At 39.8% G+C, this 17,284-nt stretch overlaps 1 protein-coding gene across 4 annotated transcripts; it reads right to left on the bottom strand.

Moving 5' to 3' along the window:
- Positions 1-1,376: 1,376 nt before the first annotated feature.
- On the bottom strand, positions 1,377-16,868 carry MTX3 (metaxin 3). 4 transcript variants are annotated; one of them, XR_011425710.1, is made up of 10 exons: positions 16,738-16,868; positions 16,182-16,251; positions 15,731-15,807; positions 14,448-14,540; positions 13,746-13,928; positions 13,517-13,593; positions 12,406-12,563; positions 11,928-12,024; positions 11,068-11,156; positions 1,377-8,070 (listed from the first exon to the last, which is right to left on the bottom strand). XR_011425710.1 is itself a non-coding variant. In XM_023618096.2 (10 exons), the coding sequence occupies exons 1-9, from the start codon at positions 16,816-16,818 to the stop codon at positions 11,094-11,096; spliced, it is 849 nt and encodes a 282-aa protein (XP_023473864.1). In that variant the 5' UTR covers positions 16,819-16,868; the 3' UTR covers positions 1,377-8,070; positions 11,068-11,093. The 4 variants fall into 4 exon arrangements, 3 of the variants coding, with proteins under 3 accessions (XP_023473864.1, XP_023473863.1, XP_023473867.1); XM_023618096.2 differs by having other exon boundaries at positions 11,978-12,024; XM_023618095.2 differs by lacking the exon at positions 11,928-12,024.
- Positions 16,869-17,284: the final 416 nt, after the last annotated feature.

The raw sequence follows: 17,284 nt of genomic DNA, 5'->3' as shown, positions 1-17,284 counted from the left end.
CTCAATCTTTCTCCGATCGAGATGCACTTAGGACAAGATCCCAATATGGCAAAACTTAAAAGTTTTCCTGCCAATAGCTGCTAATAGCGGCAAAGGAAAAACAGGGCACTCTTTCTGCCGTAGCCGACCATCCACTGAAGGACACCCAAACAGTCGTCCCAGAGTTTTTCAGCACCCCAAACAGACCCAGACCAAAGTCAAGCCTCTGAGTTGAGCAATTAAGAACCAAAATTTCTGAAGTCCTTTCTTGTACGGTTCTCAGCTCTGTGACTACAAATAGTTATCTTTCTTCAAAAGAATTCCATTATTCCGTGATACCGCAATACCAACTCTTCTCTCCTGCTCTCGCAGAAAGCAGGTGATTGTTACTAACCACCTCACTCCGCTCAAGAACCTTTCATCTGGAACCCGAAGTTCATACGCAATTAAGGTTTGTGTTCTTTTGGGACAGAAGTATCAACAAAGATGTAGCTGGCTTCTCATGCGAGGGAAATACATACCTGAACAGCTCTACTTGGAAGATCGATGCATTTTACTATATGTAAATTATACCTCAATTTAAAAAACTAAATTCTCATCCCAAAGACACTCATCCCCTAGGCTGGCCCAGTGGCCGAGTGGTTAAGTTGGTTAAGTTCGCACACTCCACTTCGGCGGCCAGGGGTTCACCAGTTCAGATCCTGGGCGTGGACCCACACACCACTCATCAGGCATGCTGTGGCGGCATTCCACATAGAACTAGAATGACTTACAACTACGTACTGGGGCTTTGGGGAGACGGGGGGAAAAAAAGAGGAAGAGTGGCAACAGACGTTAAGGCCAATCTTCCTCAAAATTAATTAATTAATAAAAATTAAGTAAAATAAAAACCGAAATATATTTTTTTAAAAAAGACACTCATCCCCTCAGGGAACGTGCCCTTATGTGAGTTAACAGTTCTAACAGGGTTCTCTATACCAGTATATTCTACCCAGTCAAAAAAAGCAGCAAAAAATGTGAATATTTCCCCCCTAGCTAAAACTGATGATTTTTCTCAGTGTATGTCTTCCATGGAACATCAGTGGGCTATCTAGGTGGGCAAAAGGGAAAATTTTAAAGAAACTTCTATAGCCAAAGGGATGAGACAACTGTAGCACTGAAAAGTTGGTTGAGCTGAGGTCACACACACACCAGGGCCTGGGGAGCAGCCTCTATCCTCCAGGAATGGGGCAGAAGGACCACAGGTGATCTCAGCGCATCACAGGAAGAAGAGACATTTTAAAAGGAACAACCTCCCATCTGCTCAGTCCCAGCACTGAACAACTATTTTCAACCACCCAAAAATGCTTCCCAATGAAAATATCCATCTCAAGGAATAAATAACACTAAATCAGGGATTAATAAACATTCCAGCAATTTGAGATTTTATTGTGAAAATAGCTATTTTGACATTATATCCAGTTTCTCATTTATCAGAATAAATTCTTTACAACATTGATCATCATCACCACTTCTGGGTATTTATACATAGTCTCTGAGTAAAATATATTCACACTAGGCAAGGCTAGAATATTGAAATTATGACCAACATTGCTTATTTTAAGATTGTTTACTTTATAACAAAACTATAGTATTTGTACACTTAGAACAGACGTTTAAAATGTTATAATTCAAAGATAGGCTTGGCAGAACAAAACCAATATGTGTACACATATATTTCTTATTTATCTTTGCTGTCAATCTTCCGGAAAGCTAAAGTTACATTACAAACAACTCAAATTTCTACTTCAAGGATGAATAGAAAAATGGAAAGATATTGTTTCCTATTTTACAAATAAAACATTGAGTCAGAAGAGGAATAGTTCATGTTTATGCAATTAACATAAAAGCTTGAGTACACCCTTCCTTCTCCAAGAAATAAAGATGCCAGCATTGCAAGAGAAGTAGCCAGCGGTCCAGAGAACGAATGGCCAGCACAACCTTCTCTACAGCGTATGACTCGCTGAGGACTGACGCAAAGTCTGGCAGCTCATTTTGCATGATTTCCAAGGATCTGGGATATGTAAACTAAATGATTAAAAGGCGTTTCTCTGAATTTGCATGAGGAAAACTGAGGAATCAGAATCAAGATCGAACTGCTTTTCCCATGGTTAGATGTTCAGCATTACACCACAACTCAAAACCCACAGGCAGGCCTTCTAGCAAATACACAGCCAAAGCGTGGAGTTCCAAATGTGCAACTGGACACATTGCAGAAAACAAACAAAAAGCATCTTTATGTCTGATTAGTAATCTGATTTAGTACTTTGAAATGAAATCAAACATACTAAGTCCTCTGAAATTTGGAGGTCTAGGGAGATTTAAGTGTTTTAGGATACAGAAACTGCTGAGAATTTAATGAAAACTATAAACCCTCATCCTAAAAAATGTACACACACACACACACACAATCCTTGTTTAGACCATGTCTTCAGTAACAGAATAGAATTTGAAAACATACTGCTTTGCTTTGTCACTGAAGCAGCTGTAAACTTTCTACGACATTGTGTGTGTGTGTGTGTGTATGTGTGTGTGCGTACATGTACAGCTGTATGTGTACATACGTATAAAATGACCAGTTTGTAGGGACTTTCGTGCTATAAATACCCATTGCTTTTTTGGCATCATTAAAGCATAGCCAAAAATGGTTCGCAAATTGTTCTGGCATTCCAAGTTGGTTCCCTTTGTCTCAGAGACACCTAAGCACCACAGAGTTCTCTGAAACCAGCAGGTCACACCCCTGTACAGCTAGTCCAAGCCAAGCGCTATGGAAAGGGGTGGTCTGACCAGGGGCCTCACAAGTGCCTAAAAAAGCAAACTCTCTAACCCACAGCCACCCCTCTCTCAACATCATGGTCCAAGGGAGTCCTCATCCGTCTCTTTCCATCTGACCGCCGCTCACCAGAGGGGCGCCCGACAATAGGAAACCCTGGCAATGAGCACAGACAAGCAAAAACATGCTAGGGCAGCATTTCCCTAAGTGTGTTTCTCAGAACACAAATCCCACAAGACGCTTATTTTTTTTAAAATCCACATGCAAACAAATTAGGGAAATGGTGTATAAAATATAGGCCCTTCCTGGAGACTGAAACCACACAACAGCACATCAAAGGTTCTGCAAAGCCCACAGCAACTTAACTCTATAACCCAGCATTTCCCACGCTGAGATGGCCACAGAACCCCCTATTCACACAGTAACAATCTTTTCTGCCAAAATACACCTTAGGAACTGCTTCTCCAAAGAACTAAAAGACGGTTTTTAAAGATCTTACAGTATAATTCCAAATGAATAATAATGAGGATACAAAGAGACTTGTTTTCCTGTATTTTTTTTAAAGAAACTGCTTTGTTTTGCTCTGAATACTCTCCTATCATAACACTCTGCTCTGTAGTTACAAAAATCCAACCCAGAGTTGCCCTTTCTTATATCACTGTTCAAGAATGTTCATTCTCACCAGTAATCATTTGCCTCCTCGTCTGGAATTAATAGTTTTTGTACACTTTTTGATTCCAAGAATACTTCTCCTCCTCAATCACAACAGTTTTAAGTGTAGGGCAGGTAACCTGGGGTCCTAGCAAACACTACATGCCAACGAGAGTTTTGGGTGAATTATTTGGCAAACCCTTAAAGAGAAAACTTCACCTTTACACCTCTGTGAAAATCGGCCTTTTCAAGCTCTAACGAAACTTCAACTAAACCTTCGAGGATGATAAGATTATTGACCTTTGGTTCATGTAACTAACAACAAACTTCTTAATAATCTGTTTGAGAAATATGAAAACACTGAAAGGTCAATGTAAATTCCACAGAGCTGAACAAGAAAAAGAGCAAAAGATAATTCTGCATGCCAACAACATGTACAGAACACCGTCATCACAACCCAAATTCAACTCTGGGACTCTGCTCAGGATTTCAAGTATAAAAATAACCAAACCAAGACAAAGTCAATTAGTAAATCCCTGTGAACTTAAAACAAAAAGCAGTCAGTCAAACAAAATGCCGCCCGGTCTTAAGGTGTGGTGCCGGTGCATAGCCCGGCCTGCCGTGCAGTCAGAGAAAACACACACAGCAACGGCGGGCTCCCATGTGAGGACACAGAAGGACTTTCTTTAAAATATTTTATCCTCAAAAGTAAACCAGGTACCGTAGGAAAAAAAAGATACCACTGCAAACATAAAATCACAGAATTTTTATATCCTAGGAAAAAGGAGTTCCTGCTTTTAGGTTATTTTTTTCTTTTCTGGTAAGGCAAAATAGATCTTTAGATAATCATTTGTTATAAACCTGAGTTGTTTTTTTTCTTTAAACTCAAGAATGAAATAAATTATATTTAATTTATATTATGTATTTATTCATCTGGAAATGAATACTGAAAACTATATTTGGAGCATTAAATTTTAAATTATAGTTTACGTAGATAATAAATTTACTCTATTGAATTTACTTTCTAAAACCCTTTTATTTTGAAGTAATTATAGACTCACAAGATGTTACAAAAATAGTAGAGATCCTACGTATCCATCACTCAGCTTCTTGTCTTTACCTCTAAGCATTTATATTTTGGTTTTAAAAGGGTTAAAATTTTTGACAGTTTATGAAAAACTGTCAAAAGAATCTAAGAGGTCTGATAAATGTACATTCTTGGAAGAGGCTCTAAGAAAACATACTACCAACTTCAAATACCACTTTTATCACATGAAGCTACCTTAAAAAATTGGTTTTCTGAGCTACTATCACTGTTACCAATTTCTGTCTCTTTGGATGTCTAGTTTTTTCTGTTTTTGCAGACTTCTGAAAATTTTAACTTAGCTCTGGTTGAAATAAGCTTCCCCATTCCTTCATGTTAATATATCTGCTAATAGTAAATGAATGGAAATTACAAATGGAAATCAAAATGCTGGGCTTAATATAAAATCTCCAATCGTCTAGAACTCCCAAAATACAAACATACCTAAGTTGAAATTTGATTTGTCAATGCCAGCCTGTGTAGGGGAAAACGACCACTCCTGAAGGAACGAGGATCCTCAAGCTTCTTTCCAGTTTCTTTAGTGGAACGAGAATGGCCCGTCTTAGGGATGACTGACGACAGTCTGCTGATGGAGGATCTTTACCTTACGGAAATTATCTGACCAATTTCCTAATCCTATACTACCAACAAACATAAACACAAACATAGCCCCTTTTATCACCACCTCCAAAAGACAGTGGCTCACAATAGTTTGTTTAAGACTGTGGACCATTTATCTCAGCAAACTCAAACTTTATCCAAAGCATATCCTGACAGGCTAATCACAAGCTCTACGTCCAGGCTGGAAAGTTGCTCCTCTCTAAGAGCTCCCTGTATGAGTGGCTGATCCTGGAGCGGTTTGTGCTCAGCTATAGCTTCTTAGCATCTCATGGGCTTATACCAAAAAAGTGCAACTAAGTAACCCAAGAGATAAATGCTTACTTATCTAAATCACATGTTGCATATTAGGAAAGGTGGTCTGGATGCATCATGATCTATATACAGTGTAAGGCTAAAGGTAGCTGAAAGCAGAAATGACCAAAAGTAAATAAGACATATTTACAGTCATCCTCTCTACTAAAAAAGGACAAATCGTTCTTACTCTAAAATGATGTCTTTTGATTAAACTTTCAACACATGAAACATTACAGTATGCTTATTGCCTGAAGTCTGTGTGTCCTTAAGAACATGATCTCTGACATTCTTATAAAAATTTAAACACATTTTTCTTACTCATGGACATCAATAGTTTTACTGACAGTAAAATTCATATAACCCAGTATTATCTTTTGACTTTGCCCATGGAGAAACCTGAAGTAAAATTTACCATTTGATTTTAGAATCTGTTAGGACTGACAGAAATCTTTTTCCCACAGATCTCTTATTTTTCCAGAAACTAATCTTAATTGTCCTGTGTTTGTCAACTTAAGAAACTTCAAACGCTTTTTTGGGAGTTTTAACATAAATCATAATTGAAAATGACTAACCCTGACTAAAGCATAAACAGATGTCTGATTAAAGTACTCAACCACCCTTCTCCAATATACATCAACCAGAGGGGATGATAAAGTCCTGTGGTCACGATTTTCAGTAGAGAATATTCACACGGATTTCAGATTGCTGGAATCTAACAGCGGAGTAACACAAAACAGACACACACACTCTCCTGCCTGTTGCAGAAGTGACGTGAAACTCATTAATTACTATCCCTAAATGCGTCCAAAGAGATGAACAAGATTTTGAAGACTACTTTGTTTCTCATTTAATTAAAACTTTCAAGAAAAAGTATTTACAGTAACTTAAAGACTCCTGTATAAATAGCTACCTAAATACAGAACAAATGGGGAGGATGCAGGTCAAACACAGCTGAGCCCCACTCAGCTCAAAATACACAGGACCTGACTACAAAGCTGTTCTCCTAACACGGGGGTTTGCAGGACACAGTAAGATTTGCTGAGCACCATAGTAATCTTTTAAGACACTGTCAAAAACATAGTCCTATATTTTTAAAATCCCAGAAGTGGTTTTACGACAATGGAAGCACCTCAGCCACTAAAATAAACAAGATTCTATTTTTAGTAAAATTACCTGCACAGCAAATCCTTTGAGCAAATCCAGTTAGCAATCAATAAATAGAAAATATTCTTTAAAATCTACTGCTAGGGGCCAGCCCCGTGGCTGAGTAGTTAAGTTCGCACACTCCGCTGCAGGCGGCCCAGTGTTTCGTCAGTTTGAATCCTGGGCACGGATGTGGCACCGCTCATCGAGCCATGCTGAGGCGGTGTCCCACATACCACAACTAGAAGGACCCACAACTAAGAATACACAACTATGTACCTGGGGGCTTTGGGGAGAAAAAGGAAAAAATAAAATAACATAAAATCTACTGCTATTTCTGATTATTCCATTGGATCTTTAACCTGTAGTTAAACTATACGGAAAATAATTAGTTGCCATAAAGCTTTTGACTGCATGATATGCTTCTTATGAAAGAACACTGGTCAGAGCCAAGTCTGGTGAACCTGGACCAGACGCATGGTATTACTTCTACTGCTCTGGCGGTGGGCTCCTCCTAAGTAGTGTCTAACCATTGGGCAAGTTTCAGTAAGACTTTACAACCTGGCATAACAATGACAACCAACACATTCAGTTGTCCTGAAGTTAATCTGAGAAAGAGATGACTAGAGTTAAAAATGTACTACAAATACATAGGTCTAAAGCTGCCACACTCACTCAATAAACTAGAAGAGCCTTTGCTAACCTATATTGAACAAATCAGCAAATACTAACGTTCTACTGAACTGCATATAGTCAGAAGAATACTATAAGTAACCACCTTTAATATTTATATATATGGTACTAACCCCCCAAAAGATTAGACTTATGAAAGCATCATTAAAAAGCACATTCTTCATTGCTTTTTAAAGTTAAATACAGACTTTTCTATTGAAGTAAATACAATATTAGAATAATATATTTTTCCTAACAGCTAAAATAGGCATCAGATTTCTAAACAGAAAAAAAAAGCCTCAGCCAAAGAGCCACATGTTAGGTATTCAGACTGGTCTGAGAAAACTAAATGAACAAATTAACTTGAATAAATTGAGAGTGCACATTCAGAACAGAAATGGAGCTTTTGGTCAGCAACATGTGAACCAAAGGCAAAAAGCTGCCAAGATTAAGGCAGGCTTTTTTATATACAGTACAATGTGTTTTCTTCTTTCCCCCAAGTTTGGTCAGCATTCATTTTGCAAAGTGTATTGCCAAGCCAAAAGACAAGCTTCATAATTAAAAAAAATAGATGTCACAAAAAGTTTCTTTTGTTTTAGAGTCTTCCTTGTACCTATTCATGGCATTTCCTTTTTGCCTTCTCACACTTAGTATAATATTACTGCACCAATCATCTAACTTTGGACACAAAGCACAATGACTGTCAGGGTGACAGCCTTTGTAAGGAATTACTTTCTTCTTCCGCTGGAGTCAACTTAAGTGTCGGCAGTTTCCGAGGAGGGAGTTGAGGGCTTTGGCGAAGATTGTCATCCATCTGTGGAAAGTACAAAAGGTACATCTGACTAATGGCAGTGGCACCACTTACGTGGACTGTGGCCTCCCCATCCAAACTACAGCCCAGAAGAGTACAGAGCCATATGTTTCTAGGACTGCTGGAGAAACCTTTTTCTTGCAAATAATCTCTCAAGAATTCTAAATGTCATACCTCAAATACCAGCTGACTCAGTATATGTACAAAAGCAATATGGCTCATCCTTGATGCCTTCACAAAACTATAGTAATTCCACAGAATGAATATTCTACTGAACTCAATCGCAGCACAACTTGGTTTAAGAGGTCTTCTCACAGGAAGTAAAACCAATACTTCTGTTACACCAAGCTCCACAGTTTACAAAGTATGTTCATGTACAATACCTCATTTGATCTTCCCAACACAATTGTGAAGAAAAAAAGGCAGACATAATCATCCTCTACTTTACAGATTAGCAACAAAATAAAGCAAAGAAAGGTTAAGGAACTTGCATTAGGTTGCACAGCTAGCATCAGAGCTGAAATGTGAACCCAAGTCTTCCTGGTCTGACACTATTGTTCTTTCAACGATACCTCATCGCCTCCATGAAAACGACCTGTACTCCACCCCAAAAGAACACCTCTTGTAGGCTGTGAGTACAGTCATATGCCCCGTAACAACTTTTCAGTCAACAATGGAATGCATATATGACAGTGGTCCCGTAAGATTAGGACCACAGAGCCTAGGTGTGTAGTAGGCTGCACCATCTAGGTGTGTGTACGGATGCTCTGATGTTCACACAACGAAATCACTTAACGATGCATTTCTTAGAACATATCCCTGTTGCTAAACAATACATGACTGCATTTGACAAAGGAAAGACAGGAAAAGAGACAGAAAGAAGGCTCGATTCTTTAGGCCTAATCCAGAGGCATTCCAAACATTGGATCAGTTCTATAGTTGCCCCAGAGAAACAAGTTAACATGGAGCATACTGAGAAAATGTTCAAGAGTTTCAGACTTTCCCTAAAGAGTACGTTAGCATCCCTGGAAACACTAGGAGTGGGATTATTTAGAACTGAGTCACACCTCAGAAAACTGCCTTTAGCCAGAGCACCCCACAAACAGAGTGTGAGATTCAGGCCCTGGCGGTGAGCTCACTCTCAGCTTAACTTCATAAAAGACTTGAAAGAAGCTGCCATCAAAGACCCAAAACCAACAAAATACAGCATCTTATTACCCACTTGGTGGGCGGGCGTTTTTAGTTTTGAATATGTGCAGAGCAAAACTCTCCCTTAGCTTCTCAAGATGCTCTCATAAAGCACAGAGGAAATGTTTCAGCAGAGGTACACAGGATTAATAGGAAAGCAAGAGAATAAAGATTAACTTTTAACTTTCCAATGGAAGAAAGTATTCCCAGTGAAATATTTGAATCAATGTCTTTTTTCCTGCAAAAAGTAAGTTCCTCTAAAATAACTCTTTCTTTTTACAAGCTCTAGATTTTCTGTCCAAATGGTGCACAGTGGTAGCCAATAGGATTTGTTGCTCCAATGTCTTGTAGCCAACAGTGAGCCATACTGAAGAGCAGATATGAAAGGGGCGGGTGGGGGGGGGAGGTGGCGTGGAGGGGATGCCTGATATAGGGTCAGGAAACTTTCACATAACGATGACAACCCAAGATGGAAGTGCACAAAGTGGTGACAGGGCCTCTTGGTTTAACTTTCTGCATATGTAGGTATTTCATGGTTCCCTTTACATGTCTGTCATGAATCTGCCACCTACAGAAAACGAAAACTGTACTGGATAGCCTTCATCCAGAAGGTAGGTGTCTGAGTAATCTTTCCATTATCCACACTTAACACTCAGTATTTTTCCTCTCATGAGATTTACTGGGCTGGGCTAAGAATTAAGACAAACTTGGCTTTCATTCAGTTTATTCAAACCGTAACCACCAACTCTTACAATTGTACTGTGCAGTTTTAGTCACTTCTCAAGTTCTAACAACACAGGAAATACTAGAAAAACAAACAGAACAGTTATTCCAGAGAGTGGCAGCTATAAACTTGGCTCTGAGGACTACTGGCAATGGATACATAATTTCATTCCTGAGTTAGATGGCTGACTAACTGCAAAGCCCATGCTGGAATCCAATTTCTACTGTTCAGATTCCCTCTCTACCTCTTGCCAGCTGAATGACCTTGGGCAGGGACATAAGCTACTCCTCATCTGTGAAACGGGATGATCGAGTACCTGCACGCGATCGGTAGAGCTGCTGGGAGGATTAAATGAGATCACTCAGATAAAGCTCCGACATCACAGTACCTAGTACGCAGACCTCGAAAACTGCTAGCTAGTGTTATCTGGCCACGTTGCCCCATTAGTTTGTGAAAGAGTGAAGTATTCATTTGTATAAGAAAAAAAGCAAGTTTATCAGACAGGAAAGAAATGCATAGCTCTCTTGTATTTTTCCTATCAGAATCACCCTTGAAATTTCTATTATTGGCTCTCTCCTCCACCCAGTTCCTCAATATCTCTCTCACCAAATGAACACCCCAAAGTGGCCAAATATCCACACTGGTGAAAAATTGTAGACAACATATAAAACCGTTTATGTGCAAGAAAGGAAAAGACATTACAGTGCTATTAACAACAAAAGAAAAGCACAGATGCTTACAATCTCAAGAAACACTTCAGAGACAGAAGCAGGCAAGTAAGAAGTATTTTTTCTCTTCTTTTTTTTAAAGTCAGACTTTTGGGTCTCCTAATTTGAAAAATACTAATTGTGTGGTAAAAGTAAACCCAATCCCATTATCAGATCTTTCCCCAAAACAATCAGGCCATTACTGGCTTCAAAACACTATTATATAAAACTTCAGTAAATGTATATTTAAACAGCTTTCTGAAAAAATAAACTCTTCCAAAAATCTAAGAGGGTAAAGTTAATGCATAATCCCAATTACAATATTAATTGCAGAAAGGAGCTCATACTAAACTACTATAGAATGATTGAAGGGAACTTGACCTTTTCAATCAAGTTGGATTCCTTATTTACAAGCTGGGTGAGTTTCTGCAGATTGGCATCGACCGTTTCTTGTCCAGCAGGAGAGATGCCTAAGAAGCCAGGACAGAAATCAGAAAGACAGGAAGTGCTGAAAGCCTTGAAAGCTGTTTAGATTGAAAGAATTTTGAATCTATCCACCTCGCAATTGCACCCCCCCAAAAAAAAGGCAAGGAGAAAAACCACCGTGGGTTCAAAGGCAGCTAAGAGGGACAGTAATGCTTCAAAACCAAACCCTAAACAAAGGACTCACGTGTCCACAAAGTAGACACTGTTGGCCGTGTGTTAGGCAGCAAGCCAAAGTGATCGGTACAAGAGCACAGCTGTCCTCACTTCCCTCTCAAATCCCAGCTGCACCTTCTCCCCACCCATCCCAAACAGGTCTTCAGTCATAACTGTGTGGATAGCTTCCTAAGGCAGTGACTCCCAAAGGGCTACCTACCAGGCATCCCAAGTATTTGGAGGGACTTAAAAAAATACAGATTCCTGAGATCTACCCCTAAGAGATTCTAATTCAGGAAATCTGGTATGTGACCCAAGATTTCGTATTTGTCCTATAGTCAGATTTGCTAACTACTGCTCCAAAGTAGCAAAGTTGAAAGTTACTTAATTTGATGACTCCCAAACTACTAACCCGTTAACATACAAAACACATAACCCACCATAAAAATAAACTGCCCCTAAGCCAGCTGTCCTTATAACTTCTGCTTCTTAAAAGGACAGTTTCTCCCAATACAAATTGAGTATCCCAATCACTTAAGCACAAGGCCCCACACTCCCAAAGAATCATCTCCTAAGTGACAGATGCCCTCTATTTACAATACCTCCAGTCTGATGCAATCAGTTTTCAAGGAGTGGAATCATGGGCATGTACCTCACCAAAATCAGTCTGCTGCTGATTTCTGTTCACGCAGGAAAATGCTAGAAGCAACATTTAAAGTAATTGCCCATTTGCATTAGGATAAATTCTATCTTTCAGCAGGTCCTCAATAAATACCTGTGGTTAACTTTTAGAAGAAAATGACCCACTTCAAAGGGGCAATATTTAAAAAAGAAGCAGCAAGAAATGTATAAAATTCTGAAGATCAGACAAAAGGCAAATATCTATTTCTCTATTTAAATAAGAACACATGGAAACAAAAATAAAGTTGGAAAAATGCAACTTTTTGAGGTGCTATAAACCAGCATTTAAAGACAAAGCACAAACTTCTTCAATAAGTAATGAATTTTGCTTATACAGTCCTAGGAGAATATGCAAATATTCTACGCAGATAAAGCTGAGCTGAAGAGGAGCCAGCTTACCTCCAAGACTATGCCTAAAATAACTGTTTAGGATGTCATCACAAAAGCGACACAGGTTGGAGAGCTGTTTCAAATGTTCTTGTAGCTGAACTTTAGGAAAGCGTACTTTATAAAGAGGTGCAAGAAAACCGAACACGTAGGCATCCAGGGTAGAAGGCCTAAAAATAAATTAAGGATTTTTTAAATGCATGTAAGAAAATATTAACTTGGGATTATGTTAAAAATTTTTTTTCTCGGGGCTGGCCCCGTGGCCGAGTGGTTAAGTTCGCGCGCTCCGCTGCAGGCGGCCCAGTGTTTCGTTAGTTCGAATCCTGGGCGCGGACATGGCACTGCTCATCAGACCACGCTGAGGCAGGGTCCCACATGCCACAACTAGAAGGACCCACAACAAAGAATACACAACTATGTACCGGGGGGCTTTGGGGAGAAAAAGGAAAAAATAAAATCTTTAAAAAAAAAAAAAAAAATTTTTTTCTCAAATATATTTGTCAATTCTGAAGGATATAATATAGCCTTTTAAAAAGGTTTACAACTGATTTTAGCTTACAAAAATGATGCAACTAGGGTTTTACTCATTACTAGTTTTTTTTTTTTTTTTTGCTGAGGAAGACTTGCCCTGAGCTAACATCTGTGCCAATCTTCCTCTATTTTGTATGTAGATTGCCACCAGAGCATGGCCACCAATGAGTGGTAAAGGTCCATGCCCGGGAACTGAGCCAGGGCCCCTGAAGTAGAGCACACCAAACCTAACACTAGGCCACAGGGCCAGCCCATTACTAGTTTTTAAAAAATGTTCTATCCACTTATCTTATTTAGAAGAAAATTAAGTCATAACTTAAAGATTCATTTTTACTTTCAAGTTTATATAGAGACTGCAGACAGGGTGGGAATAGTTTTAGATGTTTTAAATTCACAGATGTAGTATATTAAGTCAATGTTAGATTACCATCAAAAGAAAAAGTTTCCTACAGTAAAAATCTATTAAATCTTTTTCTTCAAGTGAAAAACTCATTTTGGGGGTGAGAGGGGACATGGGAACTTGCTTTAAATAACTGCTCATTGAATATATGCACATAAAACATCAAAATCATTTTTAAAGGAATGCACTCACATATCTCCAAAGAAGAACTGAGATGTCCCCAGTCTGTGTGACAGAAGATTTAGGCACTCCTTGGCATCTCTGTATATCTAATAAGGATGAACAGTAGGAAAGATCTCAACAGTAGGAAAGATGCTCTAGAACGTCTTTTTAGGCAGGTATCTATGGGTAAGTTCATCTCGGCCACCTCTCTCATCCCTCCTCTGGAGGGCCCTTGCTCTGAAGGTCATCCCAACCATACCTGCGCTTCCACTTCCTGGAGGTGGTAGAGCGGAGGCTCTCCTCTGGTCAGGAGAATCCTATTCAGGGCTCCCTTAGACATTCTTCCAGGCAGGATCAAACTCAAGGGAAAGGGAATTCGTGACGCAAACCATGGCTTTGTCACAGTAAAGTAATTGTCATTCTCAACCCAGAAAGTGTGAAGCTGCAAAAAAAAAAGGGAAAACACACTACAAGGATGTTCTTTTACTAACAGAAAAATCACTCAATCCATGTGGAAGTTTTTTTTCATAAATACCTTCATATAAAGTGACCATACAAATTTTCCAGTGAGAAAGACTCAAGGATTAAAACAAGATTTTACACATGTGGGTTTTGTGACTGTTATATCCAGGCTCCCAGAACAAGGCCTGGCACACAGCAGGTGTTCAATAGGTATTTGTTGAATGAATGAATTACAGTTTGCCCAATTCTATACATGGAGTAACAAACCCCATCTTCCACAAAGAACTTTTATTTCCAAAATGACATTATCTTTCACTTTGTTGTTTCACATACTAGTTGAATGTCTAATGGAATCTAGTTTCACAGTAACATGAAAGAATCAAGATTAATACTTAAATAAAATTTCCTGTCTTAAGCCTTTTTCATTATTTTTCTTCTAAATAGGCTTAGTACATTTCCAGCAAGTGACTAAAATACTGTAATATTCACCAGCGCTCACCACTGCCGGAAGAAGCTTCTCTTCAAGGAGAGCGATGTAAGCCAGTGTATCTGCTCCTTGTCTCGCTGAGAGTTCATAATCAGCATTATATTTCTATTAAAAAATATAAACGCAAAAAACCTCAGAAGTCAAGAGCATCCCAAAACAGTGAAGCTCAATAAATTAGGATTCCTATTCTTCCTCAAACATGGCAAACGTGATACTAAAAGGGGAAAAGAGAAATACAAATTCAATGACAAATACTGTTTAATGCAAATAAAGTTCCTAGCACAGCAGGAAGTCAATAGACGTTAGTGATCATTTTTTTAACTGCTATTATTTCAATGACTGTTAATGACCTAGTTCAGTGCATGGCATGTAGTACAAACTTAATAAATAGAAGGTATTATTATTTTTGTTAACAATAAGGAAAAGGTTCTAATTGGTTGCATTTTTCCCCATGAAAAAAGAAAACCTTCCAGTTTATAAAAGTTCTAAATTTTGTTGACAGAGGACTTTAAAAAAAAAAAATAGACAAGGGCCGGCCTCGTGGCCGAGTGGTTAAGTTCGCGCACTCTGCTGCAGGTGGCCCAGTGTTTCATTGGTTCAAATCCTGGGCACGGACATGGCACTGCTCATCAAACCACGCTGAGGCAGCGTGCCACATGCCACAACTAGAAGGACCCACGACGAAGAATATACAACTATGTACTGGGGGCTTTGGAGAGAAAAAGGAAAAAAAATAAAATCTTAAAAGAAAATAGACAAAACCAATAATAACTTTCGCATTTATATAAATCTTTACATTTTAAACATTTCGGATACATTATATAAGTCTTACATGTTCAAACATTTTAGATACATTATTTCATGAAACAGTTAACTGCAACTATTAGTTAAGTGCTTTTAAAAAATAAAATAAATAGTTGCTGGTGGGTAAGAATTCAGTCATACCCAGCACAAAATGCCTACCAACTGTGTAGCTAAACTGACAGTCATATCAACAACTGTAATAGTGAAGATGACTAAATAGAATCTGCTTTTATCTAAACTTCAAAAAATCCAAGCAAAGTGCATGAAAATATAAATTGACTACACCTCACTATATGATTTTTGAATCACAGTACAACTCATGATTTTAAGCAGTAATTTTCAAGTCTATTTTCATATCAAATCTCAGGTATCTCCAGCTGTCTACTGAGTTGGCAAAAAAGAACTCTAAAAAAAAACCCCAAACCTTAAAATGTATTAAAAAAGTAACATGCAGGGATCAACAATCTACTTCTTCAAAAGGAACCACCCACCTGTTTTCTTAAAAAGTTTAGTATTTTTGCTGGCTGAGAAACAATGTTGTCTTCAGTTGTCAAAATTGGTACATCGCCTAGAATTAAAAAGTAGTTTACATACAAGGAAACATTTCTATTTCCTCTGAAGAGATTCCAATACCCTAAAACTATACCAGTTGCATACTTGGAGGGGGAAAAAATGAGCAAGCTCATCTTGGTTTTTCGCAATTTCACAAAGAGCAGTTTTAGAGAACATTGTGATTTCTCATAATTTCCACTGATTTGGCTTGTTCTTTGAAGTATTACTCAGAATGATCAAACCATAAGCAACACACAGCCAAGGTCATGGTAAGAAGAAACTAAAACCCCAAGGTATTCCATGGCTATATGCCTCAAACTTTTAAATAGGGGGCGGGGGGGGGGGGTCTTTAAGACGGCGGAAAGGGGTGTTTAAAAGTTTACACTGTACCTCTTGAACCTCTCCAGGTGTTATCTATGACATTGACTTTCAAGGGTGCACCAGAAAATTTGGCGTACGCCTGAAACAGAGTTTGCAAGGAAACATTTTAGACTGAGTACGTAATGCAAGTCTGCAGAGCAGCTTTCCTTCACAGCCCGGTCCCCCGAAGGCAGAAACGCCGGACACGGGGGCCGCGTCCCTCCCGGATCTCTAGCCAGGGACGCGCGCGCAAAATACCCAGCTTTCGGGGACTTTTTCCCCAAAAGCTCCGGGGGTGCAGAGAGGGGCGCGGCTTTCTCTCCACAACCAGAGAGCTTTCAAGGCTGAGAAGACTCGGAGCCGAGCGGAGAAGCTGTGACTCTCCCGCCAGGCCTCGGCGGGGTCACAGGCCAGGCTGTGGCTCGTCGACGGGATGGAGCCCGGGGCGGTGCAGCGAGCAGCGGTGCGGCCAGCCTCGGCCCAGCGCCCGGGGGACCGCGTCCTGCCGCCGGGCCGGGCGCGGCCAGCCTCGCGCCCCCGGCCCCGCCCCTTCTCTCCCGCGCGCTGGCCCGCGAGGCGGCCTCACCATCACCACCAAGGACTCGCTGTGTACCGATGGGAGCCCCCAGCCGCCTCCCCAACAACTGAGCTCCAAGGGGGCCGCCATCTTGCCGGGGCCGACCTTTGCTACCCCGGAAGTACTTTTGCCGCCCAATTTCCGGCACGTGGAAAGGCGGGGGCGGGGCGAGGAGAGGGCAGGATGGGTATCTGTGGGCTCTGGAGAGATGCAGAAAGGACACCTGGGGCAGTTAAAAGCGCGCTTAAAATCAGCTTGGTCTGGAATTGAGTCCTCCTGGGCCTGAAGTCAGACAGACCCGCCAGTCATTCCTCAAATATTTATTGCATGCCTGAAGTGTCCCAAGCCCTTTGAACATTACTACCCTGTATCTAAACTAACCCATTTGTGAAATAGACATGGCAGTTAATTTACAAGATTGTTGTGGGTGTTTGAGATTATGGCATGGGAGGAAAGAAGTTGGCATACAGTAGGCACTCAATAATTGTTTATTCCCTTCCTCCATATATTTGTCCTCTGCCTCTTTCCACTCTCAATCTCAATTATGTCACCCTCA

This window comes from Equus caballus, chromosome 14 (assembly GCF_041296265.1).
Source record: "Equus caballus isolate H_3958 breed thoroughbred chromosome 14, TB-T2T, whole genome shotgun sequence".
Lineage (NCBI taxonomy): Eukaryota > Metazoa > Chordata > Mammalia > Perissodactyla > Equidae > Equus > Equus caballus.
The sequence above is the reverse complement of the archived record's forward strand: the minus strand, read 5'-3'. Positions and strand labels throughout refer to the sequence as shown.

What these genes read in the sequence shown, in the direction of transcription:
- MTX3 (XM_023618095.2), bottom strand. Translation starts at nt 16,818, where the DNA reads ATGGCGGCCCCCTTGGAGCTCAGTTGTTGGGGAGGCGGCTGGGGGCTC. An exon ending in TCCAGGAAGTGGAAGCGCAG is followed by an intron (nt 13,594 to 13,745) that starts GTATGGTTGGGA and finishes CATCCTTATTAG; the next exon opens with ATATACAGAGATGCCAAGGA. An exon ending in CAGTTCTTCTTTGGAGATAT is followed by an intron (nt 12,564 to 13,516) that starts GTGAGTGCATTC and finishes ATTTATTTTTAG; the next exon opens with GCCTTCTACCCTGGATGCCT.